The sequence below is a fragment of the Lepeophtheirus salmonis genome, chromosome 7, assembly GCF_016086655.4.
Source record: "Lepeophtheirus salmonis chromosome 7, UVic_Lsal_1.4, whole genome shotgun sequence".
Classification (NCBI taxonomy): domain Eukaryota; kingdom Metazoa; phylum Arthropoda; class Copepoda; order Siphonostomatoida; family Caligidae; genus Lepeophtheirus; species Lepeophtheirus salmonis.
The window spans coordinates 3,042,221-3,063,071 of NC_052137.2; the positions used below are offsets into that span (position 1 = coordinate 3,042,221).

Sequence of the window (20,851 nt, forward strand, 5' to 3'; positions counted from 1 at the left end):
CATATTATGTAATATAAATATGTATGGGCAGGACAGTAATCGATTAATTCCTTTCAAGAGGGAAGTGAATCATACTTTTGATCATGATGTATCATTTTGATATATTATTCGTTCAAAAAAGTATATATATTTATTAAAAATATATCCGTAGGCTTGTAAATCGTAAGCATTTTGGACACTTAAAAAAAGAAACCAAAAATGAACATGTTAAGCCTAAATATGTCATTATATTTCATAAAATTATCAGCGAACAGCTGTTAGGGGAAGAAAATCAACAAAAATCAATTCTTTATTTGGCAAAAATACATGGCCAGAAAGATGAACAAGTTCCCATCAGCCGTGATGGATCAAAAAAAGATCCTGAACCACCTCAAGGGAACATTTAGACTCATTGTGATCTTTTGTGATTGGAAGACCTCTACTGTTGACCCTGTCTTCAACAAGCATAAAGTTCAAGTCAAGTAGAGTCTCCACCACCAAACACCCTGCTTCAGTGACGATATTAGGACTGGTTTCATCCAACAGGAAGGCTATGAATCCCGTGTGGGTCCCTTTATGATACAGGCAGAAGGCTGATAAGTAAGTCAAAATTATGGACACCAAAGTTCTCCCATGAATCAAACCTATCGTTGGCAATTCTCACTGGTTGTTCCGACAAAATGAATCAATGCCCACACCGCAAAGAAACCTCAAGACTGGATACAGGCAGCATGCACTTCTGGGCAAAGGACTTCTAGCCGCTGCAACCCCCTAGACTATTCCATCTTGGCAGACGTGGAGTCAAATGCCTCCAGTAGACGCCAAGACAGTATCCCCACCTTGAAGACTTCCGTCATGGAGCCCTGAGCTGCTGTACATCCAGAGGGTCTGCAGCAGTTTCCGCCACCACCTGGAGCTCACCATCAATTATGAAGGCGGATACATTGACTAAAACATGTTCTTTGGGGTTTAACTAATAATTAATAAACTTGTTTCATAATTCACCCAGGATCCTACCATGGACTTCGATACTTTGTATGTTAAAACGGGTGAGTAATAGCGATTTACCCAGTAGGTTTGAAATTTAACTTTAGTCGTTACTATTGAAAGTTGAATAATTCCTTAGTTTCTATCGATGGAGTTTCTTAAATTTATTCAAACATCAACTAAGATAATAACTATGAGCATGGATTAAATAATCAGTTTTTAACCAGTAAGTTAAAAAAACAAAAGTTAACGTGATCAAACAATTTGAAAAATATTTTGAAGGAGAGCAGCTTAGCTGTCGAGACGTTTCATTGGATTAGCCACAAGTAATGATCCTAGATATGTGACTCTTTCGTCCTTATAAACACTATCTCTTAATTATTTCTGTTGTGTCTATGACGAGGTTGAGAGACACAATCTATTTAGTACCAGGAATCCAGGACAACGGAGAGAAACGAAGACAACACGTTGAGGAATAATGCAAGGATTGTTTTAAATGGAACACAGATCTATTCTTATTAGGTACATTAATCAACACTACTCTGACAATCATAATCCATAGAGACTATTTATACTGATAAAAGATCACACTGTACTTTACATACATCTTAAATAATCACAATAATAATGAAAATGATAATGAGGGGGGGAGAATGAAGGATAGAAGAGACCAATACATAAAAATATCCTCAATATTTTCCATTTTTCTTTTCTTCATATATATATATAACTGACATACAACAGTTAAGACTAAAGATAAAGTTCGAGCATATAGCATGAATCATAAAAGGGCAAATTTCATGCACCAAAATCCCCAAGAAGTTAAATTACCAGAGGCTAAAGTTTATCCTCCATAATTACTGGTCACGTTAATAGGGAATGCTTTAAAATTTGGATTTTTTTTTTCTTTCAAGTGACGGAACTGACCATATGGGCTAATTTTAAGTACCATATTAAGGATCGATCCAACCATAATATGAATTTATATAAACAAAAAGCCTCTTCTTACCTACAACGGAGAATCCAAAAAATATGGAAATAATAACAATAAGGCCTTCAGCTAAATACATTATCTTCAAAATATATAATCACTAAACATCATGGTGAAAAGGTTGAATATTTGTTTCTTTATCAGAAGTAAACAAATACATACTCACAGAGGATCTTCTAGGTATGTTCAGAAAGCTGAAAAACTGTACCTTAGCTCACTTCATACCTCTCTAGTGAAAGGGGACTTTCAATTTCAAAGGGAGTTTTAATTTATATCAGGAAATGGAATTGCTAACAAAATAACAGGTCCTGTTAATTATCAAAATAATAATTCATATATACATTGTGTACAAGTCGCAACGTGTACAGGTGTTTAGGATAGTATTAGGCGTTAAAATCAAATTTAATTTTACCCCAACTTTTCGGATCTTTTAAGCACTCTACAATTAACATCCACAAATGTTTGATACAAAAAATTAGTACATCAAATGAGGGAACTACATCTTGATTTGGAAACAATAAATCCTTGAAATTTCCAAGACATTTTCCAGCCAGCCAGTAATTCAATTAATTCAAACATAATTGTTCTTCTCAAAATGACCAAATGATTCCATCGACAGAGAACATATGTCTTTGAATTTGACTATTTCATTTTGAACTGGACTAAGATATACAAAATAGGGTCCGAAACTTGCAGTAGCATTTAATTACGATTTTATCACCGTTATTTTTAATTACTACTTTTCATTACGCAAAGAAACGAGAGCTGATTCAAAAATAAGCAAGTATTTTTGTACCCCATGTCTCTAGCACGTCGTTACATTATTATAACTTATAATTTCATATACATCATTCTTTCACGTTGAAATATGCCTCTAAATTGTGACTAAACTAATTGTTAAAAAAAACTTTAAATGCCAAACCTATTTCAATTAAAAATTTTAAAGGTCAGTTTCGTATTCAATGGCTTTAATAACAATATTAAATGTGGATTTTAGCCGGCAGAGGGAAATGTTGCAGTATAATCTTACTGGCTTTTGTTTTCTTTTTTTTTCAAATTTGTAGCAAAACGAGCGGAGCATGGACTACGTCGGTCCTTTACTACTACACACTCAATCGATCTCATAAAAGCATTCAGTGTCATATGGACTACAGGTTGGGCATCTCTAAGCAGTGGACTATATGAACTACCCTTGGATCACTAATGATGAAAATTATCTATATTTTGGGGATTTTAAAAAACGAAAATCAACCTAGAAACCCTGGCAATTTGAAGAATTAGCTATCATGACGTTTCATTAGATCAGCTGTGACAAGGAAGGGGAGGAGAGAAGGAAATAAACAAGTGGATTGGCAAAAATTAGACCGCTGTCGATCCACAAATCTACTCTGAGTCCAACAAAGACTACACTCCGTCTTTTACGAGCACACACGAACGTTTAATCAGGTTTTAAATATACTTGAATGCAGTATGAAATGAAGATAACTACTCAGGAGTTACATAATAATGTCAACAGCTAAGGCTACGAATATGCATTCTTTAGATTGCATATTCCAAAAAAGATGCCCATGTAAAAAATACACACGATTACCATCACTAAGGATGGCTCTTAGTAAAGCGACAGACAATATATCCAAGAAAACTTTAAAATCTCGCCTCTCGAATTAAACTACTACCTCTAAAGCCCCATGAGTATTAACTATTATATATAAAAACTTATGACGCCGCATTATAATAGAGTCAAACCCCGGTAATTTTACCCAGTTCGATCTTAAATGATTTTTTCCAGACCGATTTTGACTGTCTATAGACTTAATTTCTCTACTTTTTTAGTGACCCCTTCAAGAATTATCTCCTCAGCCTTGCCCACCTTTTGTTCCCATTCCAACTCAGAGTTGAATCTCCTCTCCATTTCTTGTAAGGTATACAAAGATACATTCTAATATTATAAACATACAAGTTTTAATCTTTTTATACGATGACCTCAGAGACTACTGATATATTGGTTCAGGGCGTGGACCGAAATCTAATCATTCTTGACTCAGGGACAATTTTTTCGTCCTCAATCTGTGGACCCATTTTTTCCCACTCCTGAGTTCTAAGCTCTAGGTACAAAGTATATTTATGCAGCACATTGAACTTGATGTGACTTTATTATGCCAATGTTAACTATATCAAAATACACATGACGTCATCAAAACTACATTCAATAAGACAAGACCAAATTTTAAGTGAGACGGATGCTGAGCAATTTTTTCGTAAGATTGGGATATTGAATTTTTCTTTAAACCTGATCTAGACCAATTTGTTCATTGAAATTTGTCCCGATCGAACATCTTTATACAACCAAAGTAGTTCGGTGCACTACAAAATGTTAATAGTCTCAAACTGGGTATTGTAAAAAACTTATCAAAAAATATTCATAAATATTAAAGGCCTGAAAAACTAATCAGTTTATGGGCCTTATTTTTTTTTTTTATAGAAAAATCATAATAACGGGGGCCTGCTTCCAAATGAAGTGTTGTTAATTAGGCTTATAAATGAATGATTTGAGCAAGTTCCCTCTCCCTTTCCAAAAAAACAAAAACCGATGACACTCCTGATAAATATTTGTGGTCCTGCTTTTGCAAAACCATAAAACTCATTAAATTATTTTTTAGATAGTATAGATAAGTATGAAAAAAACATTAAGAAAACCGCACTAAAAATACATAGATCTTATGTTAATGCTTGTATTCATAACTTTCTACTACTAAGAAAATAATAAATCGTTTAGAAAAGCATAGAAGACAAACAGAGAGAAAGAAAGAATTTTAAGACATTAACAAAGTTTCATTTTTTTGTCATAGTCATTAATATTTCTTTGATGATTTACAATCGTTAAAGATAAATGAAATAGTTAGGTAAATAGGTACTGTTCGGTTTGCCGGTACTATAGTACTATTGGGGGTATAAAAGGCCTTTAAAAGGGTACTATATTAAACTGATATTAGAACCAAAATTCCATCTCCACTGCGTCATAAAAAAATTCACTTTTGTTTGGATTAAAAAAGTTTTCCGTACAAACGTAGAAGAAATCTGCTTAGTCTGAGTCGGTTAAAAATTTTTATGAATGTTATGAGAATATAATCGCAGTAATGTCCGACATTGTCTGGAGTAATTAGGTGTCGATGGACAGATACACTTTGCTTTAATAAAGATAAGAAATCCAGTGATACATAATATGTAATGTCCTAACGGTGTGTACAAAATAATAGAAACAGAAAATGACGTGGTCACCCAGACAATTTAAAGAATGTCTGGGAGCAGAGCTATAACTTTTATTAGATCAGCTGTAAGCAGGCGTTAGAGGAAGGAAATAAACGCAACGTTATATTGGTTTTATATTGAGAATTAGTCTAATAGATAACCTATTATTGACGTTAATAAAGTTTGAGGTTTACCTAGGTTTGGACACTAAGCATAAAATGAGTCTCGTTCATACTTTCAATTCATTTTTTTTATCGGCTGAATCAGGTTTAATCGAAAACCAAGGTTATAGCATAACCTGTGTACGACTGATGTTTGACTTCCACCACGCTTTTTAATATTGACGTCATAGACTATGAGTAGTTGCGTGTTTTGTCAAAATCTGCCTATCTTGCTCAGCAGTCGGTTCGATACATCAAATTGCAAATTCTAGCAAGCCCAATTACATGATGGTCTAACCTTAGGCTGAATGGAAAAAAATAAGAGGAAGATTAGAGAACCTCAAAAGGTTAAAGCCATTTAGGGTTAAAAATGTGGATGGAAGCTGTATCAATATAAACTTAAAATTAAAAGGCATTGATTAAATTAATGTTCATAAAGAGAAAAAAATTACTGTCCGAATAGTTAACATATTCAAACGATTCAATGAGTTAAGCGCTGTTTATTGGTTCAAACAACTTGGGCAAGTAGTCGATCATTATCTCCCAAAAAAAAAACCCCAATCGATGAATTGGATGGGGAAAAAATACAAGGATTACAAATATGAGTGGAGAGATGGAGATGACATGGTAGAAATAAACGCATATAGACCTAATGTGAAATATCTCACCTTCTTTCAATATATTATAAATGTTTCTAAGAATTACTTTTATCCTCTATTGATAGTAGGAGATTTAAATGTCGACATATATAATACGAATTCTTTGGTACCCCAATCAAAAAACTGTATCTAAACTCATAATAGAACTGAGTTTGAATGACATAATTAGAATTTTGATCCCGGAAGACATCGTCTTGATTCAGATCATAAGCTTAATGAAATTGTTGTCCAATTTTATAGACCTAAAAAACGCTTTCAGTTCCGCAAATGGGTATTGGAAGACAAAAATTTTATCAACAGACTTCAAACACGTTTGATTAATCAAATTAACCCTTCATTTAATTCAAAAAAAAGCTTAGTCATCTTCTTATTCATACAGTTTAATCTACTACCTTAGAGTTTGTTCGTAAAGAAAGAGAGAGATAAATGTCGCTTCAAAAAGATATAGAGGAAATGCTAGGAAAAGGTTCTTTATTTGTACGTACTATTACGTTTCATATTATAAACTTATTTGGATTCTCAGAAATTGTTGAATTGGAATTTAAAGCAAAAATCGACACAGAAAATTTTCCTTGTTAAAGATTTAAAAACCTTCTTCCCAAACAACGTTTTTCTACGTAGATCATCAAGAAAATTATCAATGAAGGGTATATTATTACAGACTCTCGGGAGATATTGAATCTTTTCAGTTATGCTTCCAAAAGACTATTGGTGGTAAAAGAGTTAATTTTCCTCGGCCAAAATTAGGTAAGCACTCGATTTTTACTAAAGAAGTATAACTTCTTTTGATCAAAAATAACTTTAAAGATGGGAAAGCTTCGGGGCCTGATGGTGTTAATGGCAAAATTTTCACTCGGTGCATTGCTGGTGTTGCTCCTTAGCTGGTTGAGATAGGAAAGTCCATGAAAATATATGGACATCTTCAAAAGTCGTTGACAAAGATCAGGATAGCCTTGATTCCCAAGAAAGGTTCACCTATGAATGTCAATAACTGTAGACCAATTACTGTTCTTAATGAAAGCTATTAAATCATTTATGGTATTCTTCCAGCTAAACTAGAGCCAATTTTAAATCATAAGCTGGGTCTGGAACAGAAAGGATTCCTAAAGGGGAGGATGATTTCGGACATATCAAGAAAATTCAAACTGAACTGGAATTGAGAGTATACAAAATAAGTGGACATTTGGTGCGTTTAGTTGTTGTATTGAATAAGGCCTCAGCCTAAAGACACAGGAGACATAGCAGCCGTTTAGTACAGCACATCCTTCCTGTAAAACCCCTCTTGTCACTAAATAAAAAGCTTACACATTTCCCATCAGTTTTTTTCTTTTTTCTCCCCTTTTTTTCCTCCACAAAAAGAACATTTCCTTTTTTATCTTATACACAGGTTAGCGACCGTTACATTTACAGCAGCACCAGTCACACGGTAGCTGGCAAAACTTCTTTTGGAAAGCAGCTGAAAAGTATTGACAGTCACAATGAAACGTTGGTAGGCTACCTGAGCTTGAGAAGCTAGCGGAGAAGGGAGGAGAGGCTTGCCAGCCTAGCGGAGTCAGCGGAGGTAGAGAGCCAGCTCAAAGTGCGTCGATCTTCGGCAGAGGTGGAGATTCCAATTGACTTCTGTAAGGCCTTTGATATCATTTTACATGTCCATATTTTGAGAGTAATAAATAAACTCCTTCCCAGATGATTTTTAACCCAATTAGAGCTTTTGCATTAGGGGATTTAGAAAGTGAGTTAATAGTTTTTTAAAAATTGTCGCCAGGGTTGTCCTTCAGCTCCACTACTTTTCCTTGCAGGGATTAAAGATCTTGGGGATACAATAAGAAATAAGTTTGGGGGTTTTGGAGTTGATTTTGGAACGTCAAAACATATTATTGAAATGTATGCTGACGATATCACTTTGATATTGGAGGCAAAGACAGAAATCAAATTAACAAAGAGGATTGGAGTTTTAATGAACTACTTCAAGAAATATTAAAAAAGGTCTGGTTAGAAGATTAACAAGAAAAAGACAGTTATTCTCCCTCTGGGTAAATGGGATCCCATTTGAAGCACTTAGAATAGCTGATTGCTCTATCAAAAAGAGTGTATATGAAGCTCCATTTAATTCCTAAAATATTGACAAACTGGACTGATCTAAGCTTTTTTATTAATTCTTCGATTCACAAATGGAAGAAATTTAATCTTAAAAAAGAATTGACCTCTTTAATCACCAAATCATTCCTGCTACTCTTTATAAGGCAAAGTTTATTCCATGGTTAGCCGAGAAGGTCATTGAAAATTGCTGGCTCAATAAGATTTTCTATTATTCCTAATAATGTTATTTTAATTTCAATCTATTATTGATAATAAGTTAATTGTACAAGTTCTAGGACAATGCCGGAATAAAAATAAATTCAATGATAATTCATGCTACAATTTTTATGTAATTATAATTCATGTTAAACCAATTCAAAAAAAAAAAAAATACTTTTTTTTTCTTTGAGAATTACCAAATTGTTATTTTCTAAAAAAAAAAAAAGAAGTAATTTGTCAACTTTTTCATTTGTTCATTTTTTTAAATTTGACTAGCTAAATTCCAGGGGTGGGCCGGAGGGGCTAAAACTCCCCAAAACTAAGGAAATTGTACTTTTACTATAAATATTTTTGGGCACGATGAAAAATTTTCTAGCTACAATAAGGGTAACTTGTTTTGTTTATTTGAAATAATTATTTCCTAAAAAAATTATGCAGCAGTGTAAAAAATTTAATATTTGAAATTTGGTTTTAGATATTTTTTTCCGAAAAATTTAATTTTCCCAATTTTTTCATAACAAATTGATAGATATTCTTTGAATATCTATCAATTTTTGAAATTTTTTTCCCAAAAATGTAATATTTGAAATTTTTTCCTAAAAAGTTTAATTGTTTCTGAATAGCTTTGGATTTTTGAAAATTTTAATATTTAAAATTTTTTCCAGAAAAAATCTTTTTATGTGAACAGCTGTGGATTTTTGAATTTTTTTGTCAGTAGCTACGGACGTTTGAAAAAAAAATTCTAAAAATTTAATTTTTGAATAAAACCATGCCCACGCCCCAAAAAAAAAATATATATATATATATAGAATCCTGCAGACGTCCCTGAAATTAAGTATTTATAAAAGAAAACGTGATGTGAAATTTGTTTAAACCTCAAGTATTAACCTCATAAAAATCCTTTTAAATTAAACACCCCTGGTTTTCAGTTTTATTTATAGAAGGAAATACTACTCTAACAATATAGATTGACACAAGTAAGGCTCATATCTTCATGCTTTTAATGATTTATAATTTTTTTGTGATTATTTTTCTTACTTTGGAGTATTTATCCTTAAATAGATGATTCCCCTCAAAATAAACAACTTAAATAAAAGATAAATGGCGTAGTGTTGGCTCAAATCGGTCTATTTTTGAATTTAGAGACTTTTCCCCAAGAATATGCGTCAAAATTTAAAAGTTGTCTTGCTTGCATGTTAGCATTACAGGGCTTAGCTATCAATTCCGTTTAGGCAGTGTTTATTTAGAAAGAAATAAAATCCTTAAAATTCCAATGAAATAAAAAAGGTAAGGTTTTCTACAAGGGTGGTCAGAAAAGTTTCCAACCTAAGAAAGATTCAAGACATTACTTCTGAATTTGTATTTTTTCACATTGTATCTTTGTAACTCTACACACTTCTTCCAGTGATACTCCCATCTCTGTAACTTGTCCAAATAGTACCCGGCATTTTTCACTACAATGTAATTGTTCACGATTTTGTTTTTTGTCTCAATTAATTCGAGTTGGATTGACTTAGATGCGTCAAATTTTAACACGACAAGCATTTATTTGTCTCCTATTGTTTGAATCTATTTAAAGCTTACACTTTCAAAAACTTCACACTTCTATACCACACATTACGTTTCGCACTCATTTTCAAAACATAAAAGAACTAACTTTAAAATTGACATGGTTGGGATTTGACGCAAGTTTGACTCCCAAAAGTGTGAAAAAAGTATCTAGGGTAGAAAATTGGTATTGAAAATCGTTTAATAAGTCTTTTCTAGGGAAACAATGTCTACAAAATTATGATTTTTTAAGTTTCAATCCTGTATTTTGTAAAGTTTAGCCGAAAAATTTGAATTTATGACCAATTTTGCTCCAAAATGACTATTTTGGCGTGAATTTTTTTTGAAATCCCAATTTTGTAGACCTATAGAATCAACAATGTACATTTAAAAGACCATTATTTATGTTAAAATGATAGATAGTGGTCAGGACTTTCAAATAAAACTGTTTGTTTAGTTCTTTCTACTATAACTTTTGGTCCAGGACAGTTTAAAAAAATGTCTCAAGTGACAAACGCGAATCAAAAATACATACTTTTCTGTAAATGCCTGATTTTAGGTAGCCATAGCTACTAATAAGAAAGGCTTGCATGCTTAATTTACCTATCATTTTATTAGAAATTTAATAAGCTTTAATTGGATACCTAATTTATACTATTTTTTGTGCAGGAACATTTATAATAACTAAAAATATTACCCATAGTCCCTAATTTTATTGACGTGTGAAAAAATACCGTCCATCATTAAAATTGATGGTATATAAAAACTTTAGGAGCTATATACTTGAAAATTTAATCGTTTTTACCTGAAATAATATCCTTTAGGCTGATGTGTTTAATTTTCTCTCAGCAGGTGTAATATTTCAAAAAAAAATTTTTTTTTTTTTTTTTTTTTTTTTTTTTTTTACGATTTACACATTTTAAATTTTATGCAAAATTTTGCATTACAAGAGGTCGTAACAAAAATACCAAATGAGTGATACTCGTGAAAATTTAATATATTATACCCAGGAAATACCCAATTGATACCCAATTTGAGTCAAAGTACATAATATTAATGGAGAAAAAAATTACGAAGCAACAGAAACTCGATTTTTGAACAAAATATCCATATTTCGGACCGCTTGATATTACACCATCACACAACCAGCAGCTACTTGATATTGACTAAATCAAGCTCCAATGTGTCACAAAACAACTACAGGTTTTTCGTTAATTGATTCATTTGTTGAACTTGAAAATACTGTTTAATACGAATAAATTAATTTATCTTTATTTATATTGACTTCGTTTAGACCAATAAAGTCAACACTGATTTTTTGGATGGCCTTATTTATACAGAAAAAAAATATTTATTTATCTGAAACTATATTTATATAAAAAGTTTTAAATATTTAATGTTTCAATTTCAGGAACATTAATTTGGATGATTTTCCTCCTATTTTTTCAAAGAATATATTGGCCCAAAAACATACATGTTGATAGCCCGTAGTTGAGGCTACATCTATGGCACCGGATATATAGGGGCCAAGAGGCAGAAATAAGGCAATTTGGCCCTATTTTTAAATGTCCGATTTTCTCTGTACTCAATTGTGTATAATATAACAGCTCAAACTCCAGTTGAAATTCCGTTGCTATGTGAATAATGATTATATATTTTGTATCTGTAAAAAGGAAAATTGGCAATAGTTGTTTTCTTTGGCTATTGGTACTTATTATATAGCTAAATATGATGCATTTTTTTCACTGAAACCATTGCCAAAAAAAACTATTATAACGAGTCTGATAAGGCTATTAGTATATAAAAAATACTGATATATTTAATACTAATGTTTTTATCGTTTGGATAATAAACTTAATAATGTTATTCATTAAAATTTTGTAACATTTTTATTAGGAAATAAAAAAACTCTTCTTTTTAGCTTTCATCACTTCCATTCAAATCCTAACACAAGTCCTTCCCTGAAAATAGATAATTTAGCAATAAAAAACTATATTCGCACTGAACTACTTATAACATAAGATACTATTAATAATGATCAGTGTACAAATTAAATACAGTTTTACCATTAAACATTTTTTATATCGGTGAATTAAAAAAAAAAACTTTTTTTTAACGTAGGGCATTAATTCACAACCCATGCTCTGCGGAGCCCTTGGTGCTCTGTAATATATCGCCCAGGGCTCCATGATATTATTAAAAAATGAAAACAGTCTTCTTTAAAAAAGCCATCTATAAATATATTTTCTAAAAAAATATAAATATTTAAAAAACAAATGATAGATCCAAACATTCGGGCAAAATTACAGCTAGGGGCTCTACAATGATAAAAAATTTAGAAATCACTGCTGTAGTTTGGAAAAAAAAAAACTTTTTCGTCATTTTCTTAGATGTTTAATACTTTATCAAATTTTTGTTTAATTTAACCCGATGAAACTTAGTATGAAAAAAATAGATCCATAAAATATTTTTTAATTATTTGTCTGTAAAAATCCAGTTGTTTTTTTGGTCAGGCTTAATTTCATTTGTAATGTTTCTCTTTGGGAATTATGAGAGATTGGTAGTTAATTCCTTCAGAATGGTTATCATTCTATCCTGAAGACGTAAGCAATTCCTTCTGGACAGAGTTTTATTAGATGGAAGTTTGTTTTTCAAGAAAGAAAGCGACCCAAACATACATCCAAGCTCTGCAAAAACTTCTTGGAAAAGAAAGAAGCATCTCATATATTTTCTATTATGCAATGGCCAGCTCAATCTCCTGATTTGAACCCAATAAAGCTATTGTGGGAACACCTAGACAGCAAAGTTCGGGAAAAGTGCCCTACAAGTAAGTGGAGCATTTTGAAGAATGCTTGGAATGATATCCTACCATGAAAAACTCAAAGTAAGAATGCCAAAAGTCTGTAAAGGAGGGATAGCTGCAAAGGGAAGATTTTTTGATGAAGCTAAAATACTTTGATTTTTACAAATATCTGTTTTTATCCATATTGAACCTTAATTTTTCTTTATTTTAATAGCTTAATTAATCTGTTACCTGATAATAACGTTATAAGAATTTGGAAAAATAAGTGAAATTCCATTTTTTCCAAACTTTTTCTTTCCAGTGTATATATTATTTTTAAATTATTCGGGAAAATATATATAAATATATTAATTCCCTACAACAGCTAACGTAAACTTATGTGATAACAATCTCCTCCAGAAAAAACCTCATCGTTCTATATATTCTCTGAGTTGGACAGACAATTAATAAATAATTCGATTTTGAGAAGTTTAGTACAACTATTTGTGTTTATAGACATTATGTTAAAATCCGGAGGAACAAAATCAGCCAATTAAATTTATAGCTATTTAAACAAAATACTATTCATAAAACTTGCCAAAGTTAATAACTAAAGGTAAGAGACAGAGGTGCATAAAATATGTCCTGGGAAATGGCAACAATTTCTTCTAGTTGTGCAATCGGAAAAACCTTTTATGTTTTACAAATTCAACATAAAATGAACTGAATGGGCGGAAGCCCCACCCCAAAATTAATGTTTTTTTGCTTTTTACTAGAAAATTTAATATTTGATTTATTTTTTCAAAAAATATAATCTTTGCAATTTGATTTATTTCTTCAAATTATTTTCCAAAATAAATTAATTTTCTGTGAAAAACAATGGATTTTAGGAATTTTTCTCAAAAAATTTAACATTTTCAACTTTTTCCCCAAAAAAATTAATATTCAAAAAAAAATTTCGAAAAAAAAATTATATTTGAAATTCAACTTCTGAATTATTATTCCAAATAAATTAATTTTTGTGAACAGCTGTGGATTTCGGTTTTTCCAAAAAAAATATTCTTTTTTAGAATAGCTATGGATTTCTCAAAATTTAATATTTGAATTTTTTTCTTAAATATAATCTTTAAAATTTGATTTAATTTTTGAAATTTTATCAAAAAATTTAACATTTAAAATTTTTTTCCAACAAAATTAAACTTTTTTTTTCTTTTGATAATTGATATTTAAAAATTCCACTTTTGAATTATTTTTCTAAATAATTTATTTTTTTGTGAACAACTGTGGATTCTTGTTTTTCAAAACAAATCAATTTTTGAGAATAGCAATAAATTTTTTAATTTTCTGTGAATAGCCGTGGATTTTTGAAAAAATATTCAAAAAAATTATATTTGAAATGTAATTTTTCAATTTTTTTGGCAAAATTCTCAAAAGAAAGCAGCCCCCAATATAATACTTTGTACGCCCGTGGAACATCTAAGTATAAAGTATTAACTAGTAAATGTGTTCATGAAAAAGGGAGAGTAACGGTTTACTCGGAGTTATACCTGTAAGTCCTCGTTGGACTCGGAGCAGAATTGAGGATCCACATTTCCAGCCTATATGTCCTTCATTTATACATACTGAATTTGTGTTTATTTGCTTTCTCTCACGGCTGCTTGCAGCTGATATAATAAAACGTCATGACTGCGATGCTGCTCTACTCCCAGGCATTCTTCAAATTGTCAGGGTTATCACGTTAATTTTCTGTTTCTTTTATTTTTACATACCGGCAGGACATATTTTATGCATCACCGGTAATGGAGCAGTCCTTCGCATACTTTGTCACTTCCATATTTTGTTCCTCTTTGACTACCAGTGACACTAATCGGTAGCATTTATTAGCTGGACAGTGTTTTGTTTTTTTAGTTGTCAACCTTAAGAGCGAATTTTCTTTTCCATTACATAGAACATACAAGATACCATTGATCAGGGGCATCTGCAGGATTATATTTTTTTGAGGAGGGGGGTTGGTTTTTTTTTTGAAAAAAAAACCAAAAATTAAAATTTTTTTAGATAATTAAATATGAAATTTCGGGGGAAAAAATCTTACCTGTGTCCTTGTATATTTATTTATCCCCTCACCTCCCCCCCCTCGGTACAGCTGCTTGTAGCTGAGCTAATGAAATGTCATGACACCTAAACATTCTTCAAATAGTCATGATCACCATGTTCATTTTCGGCTTCTTTGTTTTAAAATGCAGAAAATACTTCCGATTAGCATCACTAATGATATCTCTAACTATAACACTGCGTTACCTAATTAACACAAAAACTGCCACATTCTTTTGGTGTCAGCTGTCAGTGTTTCTACTTATTTTCGCCTAAGAAGTGTTATTAACGCTATTGGGTGAATTCGAATTAGATTTTATTAAGCTATGAAGAATTCCTTACAATTAATAATTATTGAAGAATAATTCTATATTTGGGGAAAATTGGCTAATTACCAATTTATTTTCGAGATTTTTGAGTATGGTTTTGTACGGAAGGTTGCGTGACATAATAAATATAAGAACGTGATAGGTAATTAACTACACAACCTCAATGAATTCACCCTATCAATTGGGTTGTCGATATGAATTCTGCTGAGGGAAGAAAAAATTGCTAACGTAAAGAGGAAAACTGATACAAGTGATGGTACCTCAAAAATGGAAAGTTTTTTTGTAGCCATCTTAATTTCGATAAAAATTGATCATGAGGTTGTCGTTTCGTTTTAAAAAAATGAACGGTCATATGAACAGGAGAAATTAACTAATGAGGGTCTAATCGGAATAAGTGTGCACCATAAAACTTTTTCTATGATGTGTACCTAGTGAAGCCTTGATCTTTATTTTTTTGTGTGTATAGCTGTTTCGAAACTCTATAAGTTTACTAAGGGATCTAGAGTAAATAGCAGAAGTAGGGAGCATAGGAAGGAAAAGCATGAGATTTTTAATTATGAAATCCATATAAAACTTTCTTACTTTTGTCTGAATGCAGGACATCTACAGTGAAGTTAAATAAAAAGGACATTCCCATAGTATCTATATTCATAAAGCGAGGTGGATATGTCTGTTTTTCTGCAGATAACTCACTTTTAAAAAGCATGTGTAGCTCAGCGCGTCATATTAAAAAAGAAACTCCTTTTTTTAACATCACATATGTATATTTCGGTCAATTATGGGCTTTGTAATCAAAAAAAAAAATCAATTTCTTATGGTTTTATTGTGACAATCAATTTGCACAATTTTAAGTAAAATTTGTTACACACCCAAAGGGTAAATAAGAATCATTTGTTCATAGAAATTGACGAAGAATCGTCGGAGAATACAAATGTAATCCAAGCTCAATTTCGAGAAAAATCATTCTAGCTTTGATTGTGTGATTACGTGCTACATATCTATATTACTAGAGCCAGGTTTGTCTGGGATTTTTTTTATCGCTCATCGACCCCTAATAACTCCGAGCAATATCGGGTACTGTTCCTAGTAGAAAGGTGGACAAGCTACAGACGCAGACTATTTTCTATGCGACCCATGAATGCTTGTACCAGATAACGTTAAAAATTAAATAAAATCACACTTGTATTGATAATAACTAGATAACGTTGGTATTCTTTCAACTAATACAACCGAACAACGTAGATTTAATATTTTTCCGTTCAAATTTACGACCCATAATATAAATGAAATTTTAGCCAAATGTAGTACCAAAATTGCAAAATCTTCCGAAGCCCCAGAATGAAAACTTTGTAATATAGATGAGGGAACACAGTTCATTTAGTTCGTTCTCCTCTTTCTACTAAAGCTCTTATTATAATTTATGATATATTAAATTCTAGGCTAGTAAGACGTCTGAACGATAAAATCAGGGAAAAATTTCCATTGCACAATGTGTTGTCATTTAATGGCATCATACATCAAGGAAGCCTCTCAACTCCATTGTAAATCAAAAATGTTATAGATCTAGTGATACATGCAGTGTATTCAATAAGAGCACACAGACTGAAACACCGGCAACTTCGAAGTTTCTTGTAAGATATTAATCCATATTTCACCTATGTACTTGACTATACAAATGTGATCATGGAAAGTGTACTGAAAAGAGTATGGGAAATAAAACATAAATTGTAGGTTTAAAATATGGAAAATATTTTTTTTAATTTTTCAAAGGAAATGGAACGTGAGAAATGTGGAATGCAAAATGATTTTGCATTTGCTGTTGACATATTACAAAAGATAAATAATTGAAACACAAAACTACCAAATATGGGTGAATTTGCTCATAAAATGTACGGGGAAGTCAAATCCTTCCAAATGATGCTTAAATCTTTTTGCCAAGCAGTTGAGGAAGCAACATTTTGAAAACACAAACTGCCGTCACACAAGAATTGTCTGAGAATTAGAGTTAACGGCTCCTAGTATTACATGACGAATTTATCAGGCAGTTTGTTGATTTCAAAGCAAAAGACAATCCATTTAATCTACTTAGCTCACCTTTTCCCCCATGATATTGAAACAACAAATGAAGAACTGGAGTTTAAACTGATTGATAGGCATGGTGATTACTCTTTGAAGAAAATGAGTAAAAGTAAATCAATGATTTATTTTTATGCATGTCTTAACATAGATAAATTTAAAAGCCTGCTTTTGATATTTGCATCAACGTAAATTTGCGAAGATACTTTTTCAATAATCATGAACAAATCAAAGAACAGTCACTGATCAGAGACTCAAATCTTCACTCTGTTTTATGAATCCTCATAACCAACTTCACCCTTAATGTTGACAAGTTGGTTAAGGATTGTTAATCAATGGACAAATCACACTCGTACTCCTGATAAAGGTGAATCTAATTCTGAATGCATCCCTCGAGCTAAAAAGTTTTCCCATCCCTGAGCTAGTAAGATAATAATCCGACAAAAGGATACAAATTTAAACAATGTAATTTAAATAATATATCATATATTTTGGGGAAACAGGTATTAATGATTAAAAGCTAAAAGTAATAAAAATACCTAAGGAAAAATATAACTGAATAACTAATAATAAATTCAAGAATATATCGAACTAAAGGTCCCATGTATAACTTATGTATTTTGATTTTAATTTAAAAATTGGATTGATTGCACACATGTAGATTGTAGATACTACAAGCTGAAGTACTCGTCAAGTTTTCTCAACGCATCTCCATCGTTACTTCCTAAATCCTGACATGTACCTTTATAGCAAAATGTAAATTTTTCATCTTTTGTTTCCTTCAGAATAAAAGGACTTCCCAGCGGAATAATTTGTAAGACATTCATGAGCATGTCTTTCCTGATTGTAATTTCAGGGATTTGTAAACTGATGTGTTTATCGTAAAACAATAAACTTCGACTCATTTCAGGAGCAACAGCAGGATGCTTATTTAGCATTTCTGAAAAGTACTCCAATGTCTTTTGAGCCTTATCTACAGGATTCCACTCTGGAAAATAACCATTAAGACGCACACAATTGCACACAGATATTGAATTTCCACATGGCTCGGCTCCATCACTGGAGTTTTTCATTCTGACAATAATTGAAGAATCATCTGAGCGTGATGAAAAATAGCCGCCATCGATTTCATCCCAAAATAACCTATCTTGAGAGAGCTGAAGTTCCTTGGAAATGTTTAACCATTTTTCGTCAAAAGTAACGTCATACAAGTCTAAAAATGATTTGATTACAAAGGCATAATCCTCAATAAAACCTGAAATAGGATGCTCGGCTTCAATTATTTCATCGTGATTATCTGCGTTCCTATATACTGTTCTCATAAGGTCCACACCGTTATCACCTCGAGTTACCAAATATTTAAGAATGAATTCCCCCGTTCTGATTGCTTCGTCAATGTAATTTGAATTATTCAATGCGATTCCAGAATAACATAAACCGGATATCATAAGTCCATTCCAGGCAGATATAACTTTATCATCTAAATGAGGCATTGGACGGTTTTCTCTTCGAAATTTATACATCATATCATTTACTTCTAAAATTAACTCACGGTTAATTTTAGCATTGCGTTTTAAGCGTAAAACGTTCTGACCAGCAAGGATATCTGAGGAAGTATTACCACCATCTTTAAAGTCATAAGTCTCTGAACATGCATCAAATAAGTCGGGTCTATCTTTAAAAATCGATTTAATCTCATCATATGTCCAAGTACAGAAAGCACCCTCTCTTTTTTCATCTGAACCATGTTCGATTTTAGAGTCTGCATCCTCGCCAGAGTAAAATCCCCCAGATAAACTATGTTGTAAATCCCTCATTGCATATTCTATTGTATCTTCAACTATTCGCTTATATTTTATATCTTTTGTAACAGAGTAACCTTGAGCATAGGACACCAACAATTGTCCTTGGTCATAAAGCATTTTCTCAAAATGGGGTACATGCCATTCTGCATCAGTAGAGTAACGAGCAAATCCTTTGGAAATGTGATCCCAAATACCTCCCTCTGCCATACTGTCCAAAGTTTTTCGAATCATTTGTATAGCCCTATCAGAGTAGTCACTTCCATCAGCAATAAGAAAAAACAATAAATTTAAGTTGACAGGTTGTGGGAATTTAGGGGCACGAGAAAAACCACCATATTGAGGATCCCAAGAGTGATTCAAAACGCTGAAACATTTCAAGGAGGTTGCATCACTTGTAGGAATTTTCCTGGAGCAAGTTATAGCAGATTTTTCGGTTTGTTTCTGCAAATGAAAAAAAATAATTATTTCGTTGATTGTCATCCTTTTTTTTAATCATGTTAAAAAAATAATAATAAGATAACCTCCAAAAGTTTTGTAATAGTTTCCCCAGCCTCGTCCACTTTGGGTCTATCATTGATCCACTGAGAGTGAATGGATCTAAGGACTGTCTTAAATCCAGGTCTTCTAATGTAAGGCATATCTTCCGGCGGAAAATAAGTTCCTCCAAAAACAGGCTTCAAATCTGGTGTAAGAAAGACGGACATGGGCCATCCACCACTTCCAGAAGTAGCAGTCACAAAAGACATGTATACTTGATCCACATCGGGTCTCTCTTCTCTGTCCACTTTTATATTCACAAAAAGTTCATTCATTATCTGAGCAATCTAGAATTAAAACACAAAAAAGGAATTATTCAAAGCATTGGGATAGAGATATCCGTATTTACATCCTCATTTTCAAATGATTCCCTCTCCATCACATGACACCAATGGCAAGTAGAATAACCCACAGAGAGAAATATCATTTTATCCTTATTTTTCGCTTCTTCAAAGGCTTCATTACCCCAAGGATACCAATCCACGGGATTATAGGCATGTTGGAGCAAGTAGGGGGATTTCTCGCTGAAAAGGTGGTTCGTTTTACTCGTAGTAGAAGACATTGTTCGTAAGAAAAAGGATTTAAGGCTTGATCTAAAAAGAAACTTCAAAACTTGTATCACGTTTACTGTCATCAATTATCATCTTCTATCTTTTAAACACTTTTCATTTTATACTCATTTATACAAAAGCCAAAAACTTACAGAAACTAATTATTAGTCATTACATAACATGCCCTTTTCAATCCTACCCTAACACTCCTGCAAAAAATGTACATTTGCACGACATCATATTCAATAATAATGGATACTATTCAATATACATTGTCATCATTGAATTTAATAACTAACTTAAACATGAAATATAAATGTCAACTACGACACCATTAGTAGGCATTACTCACCATGAGGATTATTGTCTATTGACTGTGAAGGTTCATTACATAAAATCTGACGTAATTAGTTCCTATCCTCAGTCTGTCTTTAGCTTTAGGCTTTTCAGTTTTCTTTAAAATATTATTTTACGGAAAATGTGAAAAGATAGAAAGAGAAAGAAAGACTATTTTTCGTATAATTTCTCCGTTCTGAATTTAACACTGGATTGGATTGGTGTAAACGTCAAAAATAAAATTTTCTCTCATTGAACCAATAGGAATGGTGTATGTCAGTTGTTTCAATGAGTATAATACCCTCTGGAAGAGCATTCTCTTGAATCACACAACCTGCTGTGGTGAAAAACATCATCTTGATGATAAATCCCTGTTGGTAAAATAAACTAATATGATGTGAAAATGGTCTAAATCATCGTGAGTGTAAATCAAAATGAAAAGATTTAGTTCGCGAAAATCATGCATTTACTG

The 20,851-nt window shown here is 32.0% G+C and overlaps 1 protein-coding gene across 4 annotated transcripts; it reads right to left on the reverse strand.

The window, feature by feature from the left end:
* Positions 1-17,619: 17,619 nt before the first annotated feature.
* LOC121121373 (spermatogenesis-associated protein 20) lies at positions 17,620-20,664 on the reverse strand. Of its 4 annotated transcripts, none has more exons than XM_040716264.2 (4): positions 20,396-20,664; positions 19,842-20,096; positions 19,477-19,779; positions 17,620-19,396 (listed from the first exon to the last, which is right to left on the reverse strand). In XM_040716264.2, exons 1-4 carry the CDS (start codon positions 20,396-20,398, stop codon positions 17,822-17,824), a joined length of 2,136 nt encoding a protein of 711 aa, XP_040572198.1. In that variant the 5' UTR covers positions 20,399-20,664; the 3' UTR covers positions 17,620-17,821. The 4 variants fall into 4 exon arrangements, with proteins under 4 accessions (XP_040572198.1, XP_040572199.1, XP_040572200.1 ...); XM_040716265.2 differs by having other exon boundaries at positions 19,842-20,085; positions 20,396-20,647; XM_040716266.2 differs by having other exon boundaries at positions 19,842-20,104; positions 20,396-20,625.
* Positions 20,665-20,851: the final 187 nt, after the last annotated feature.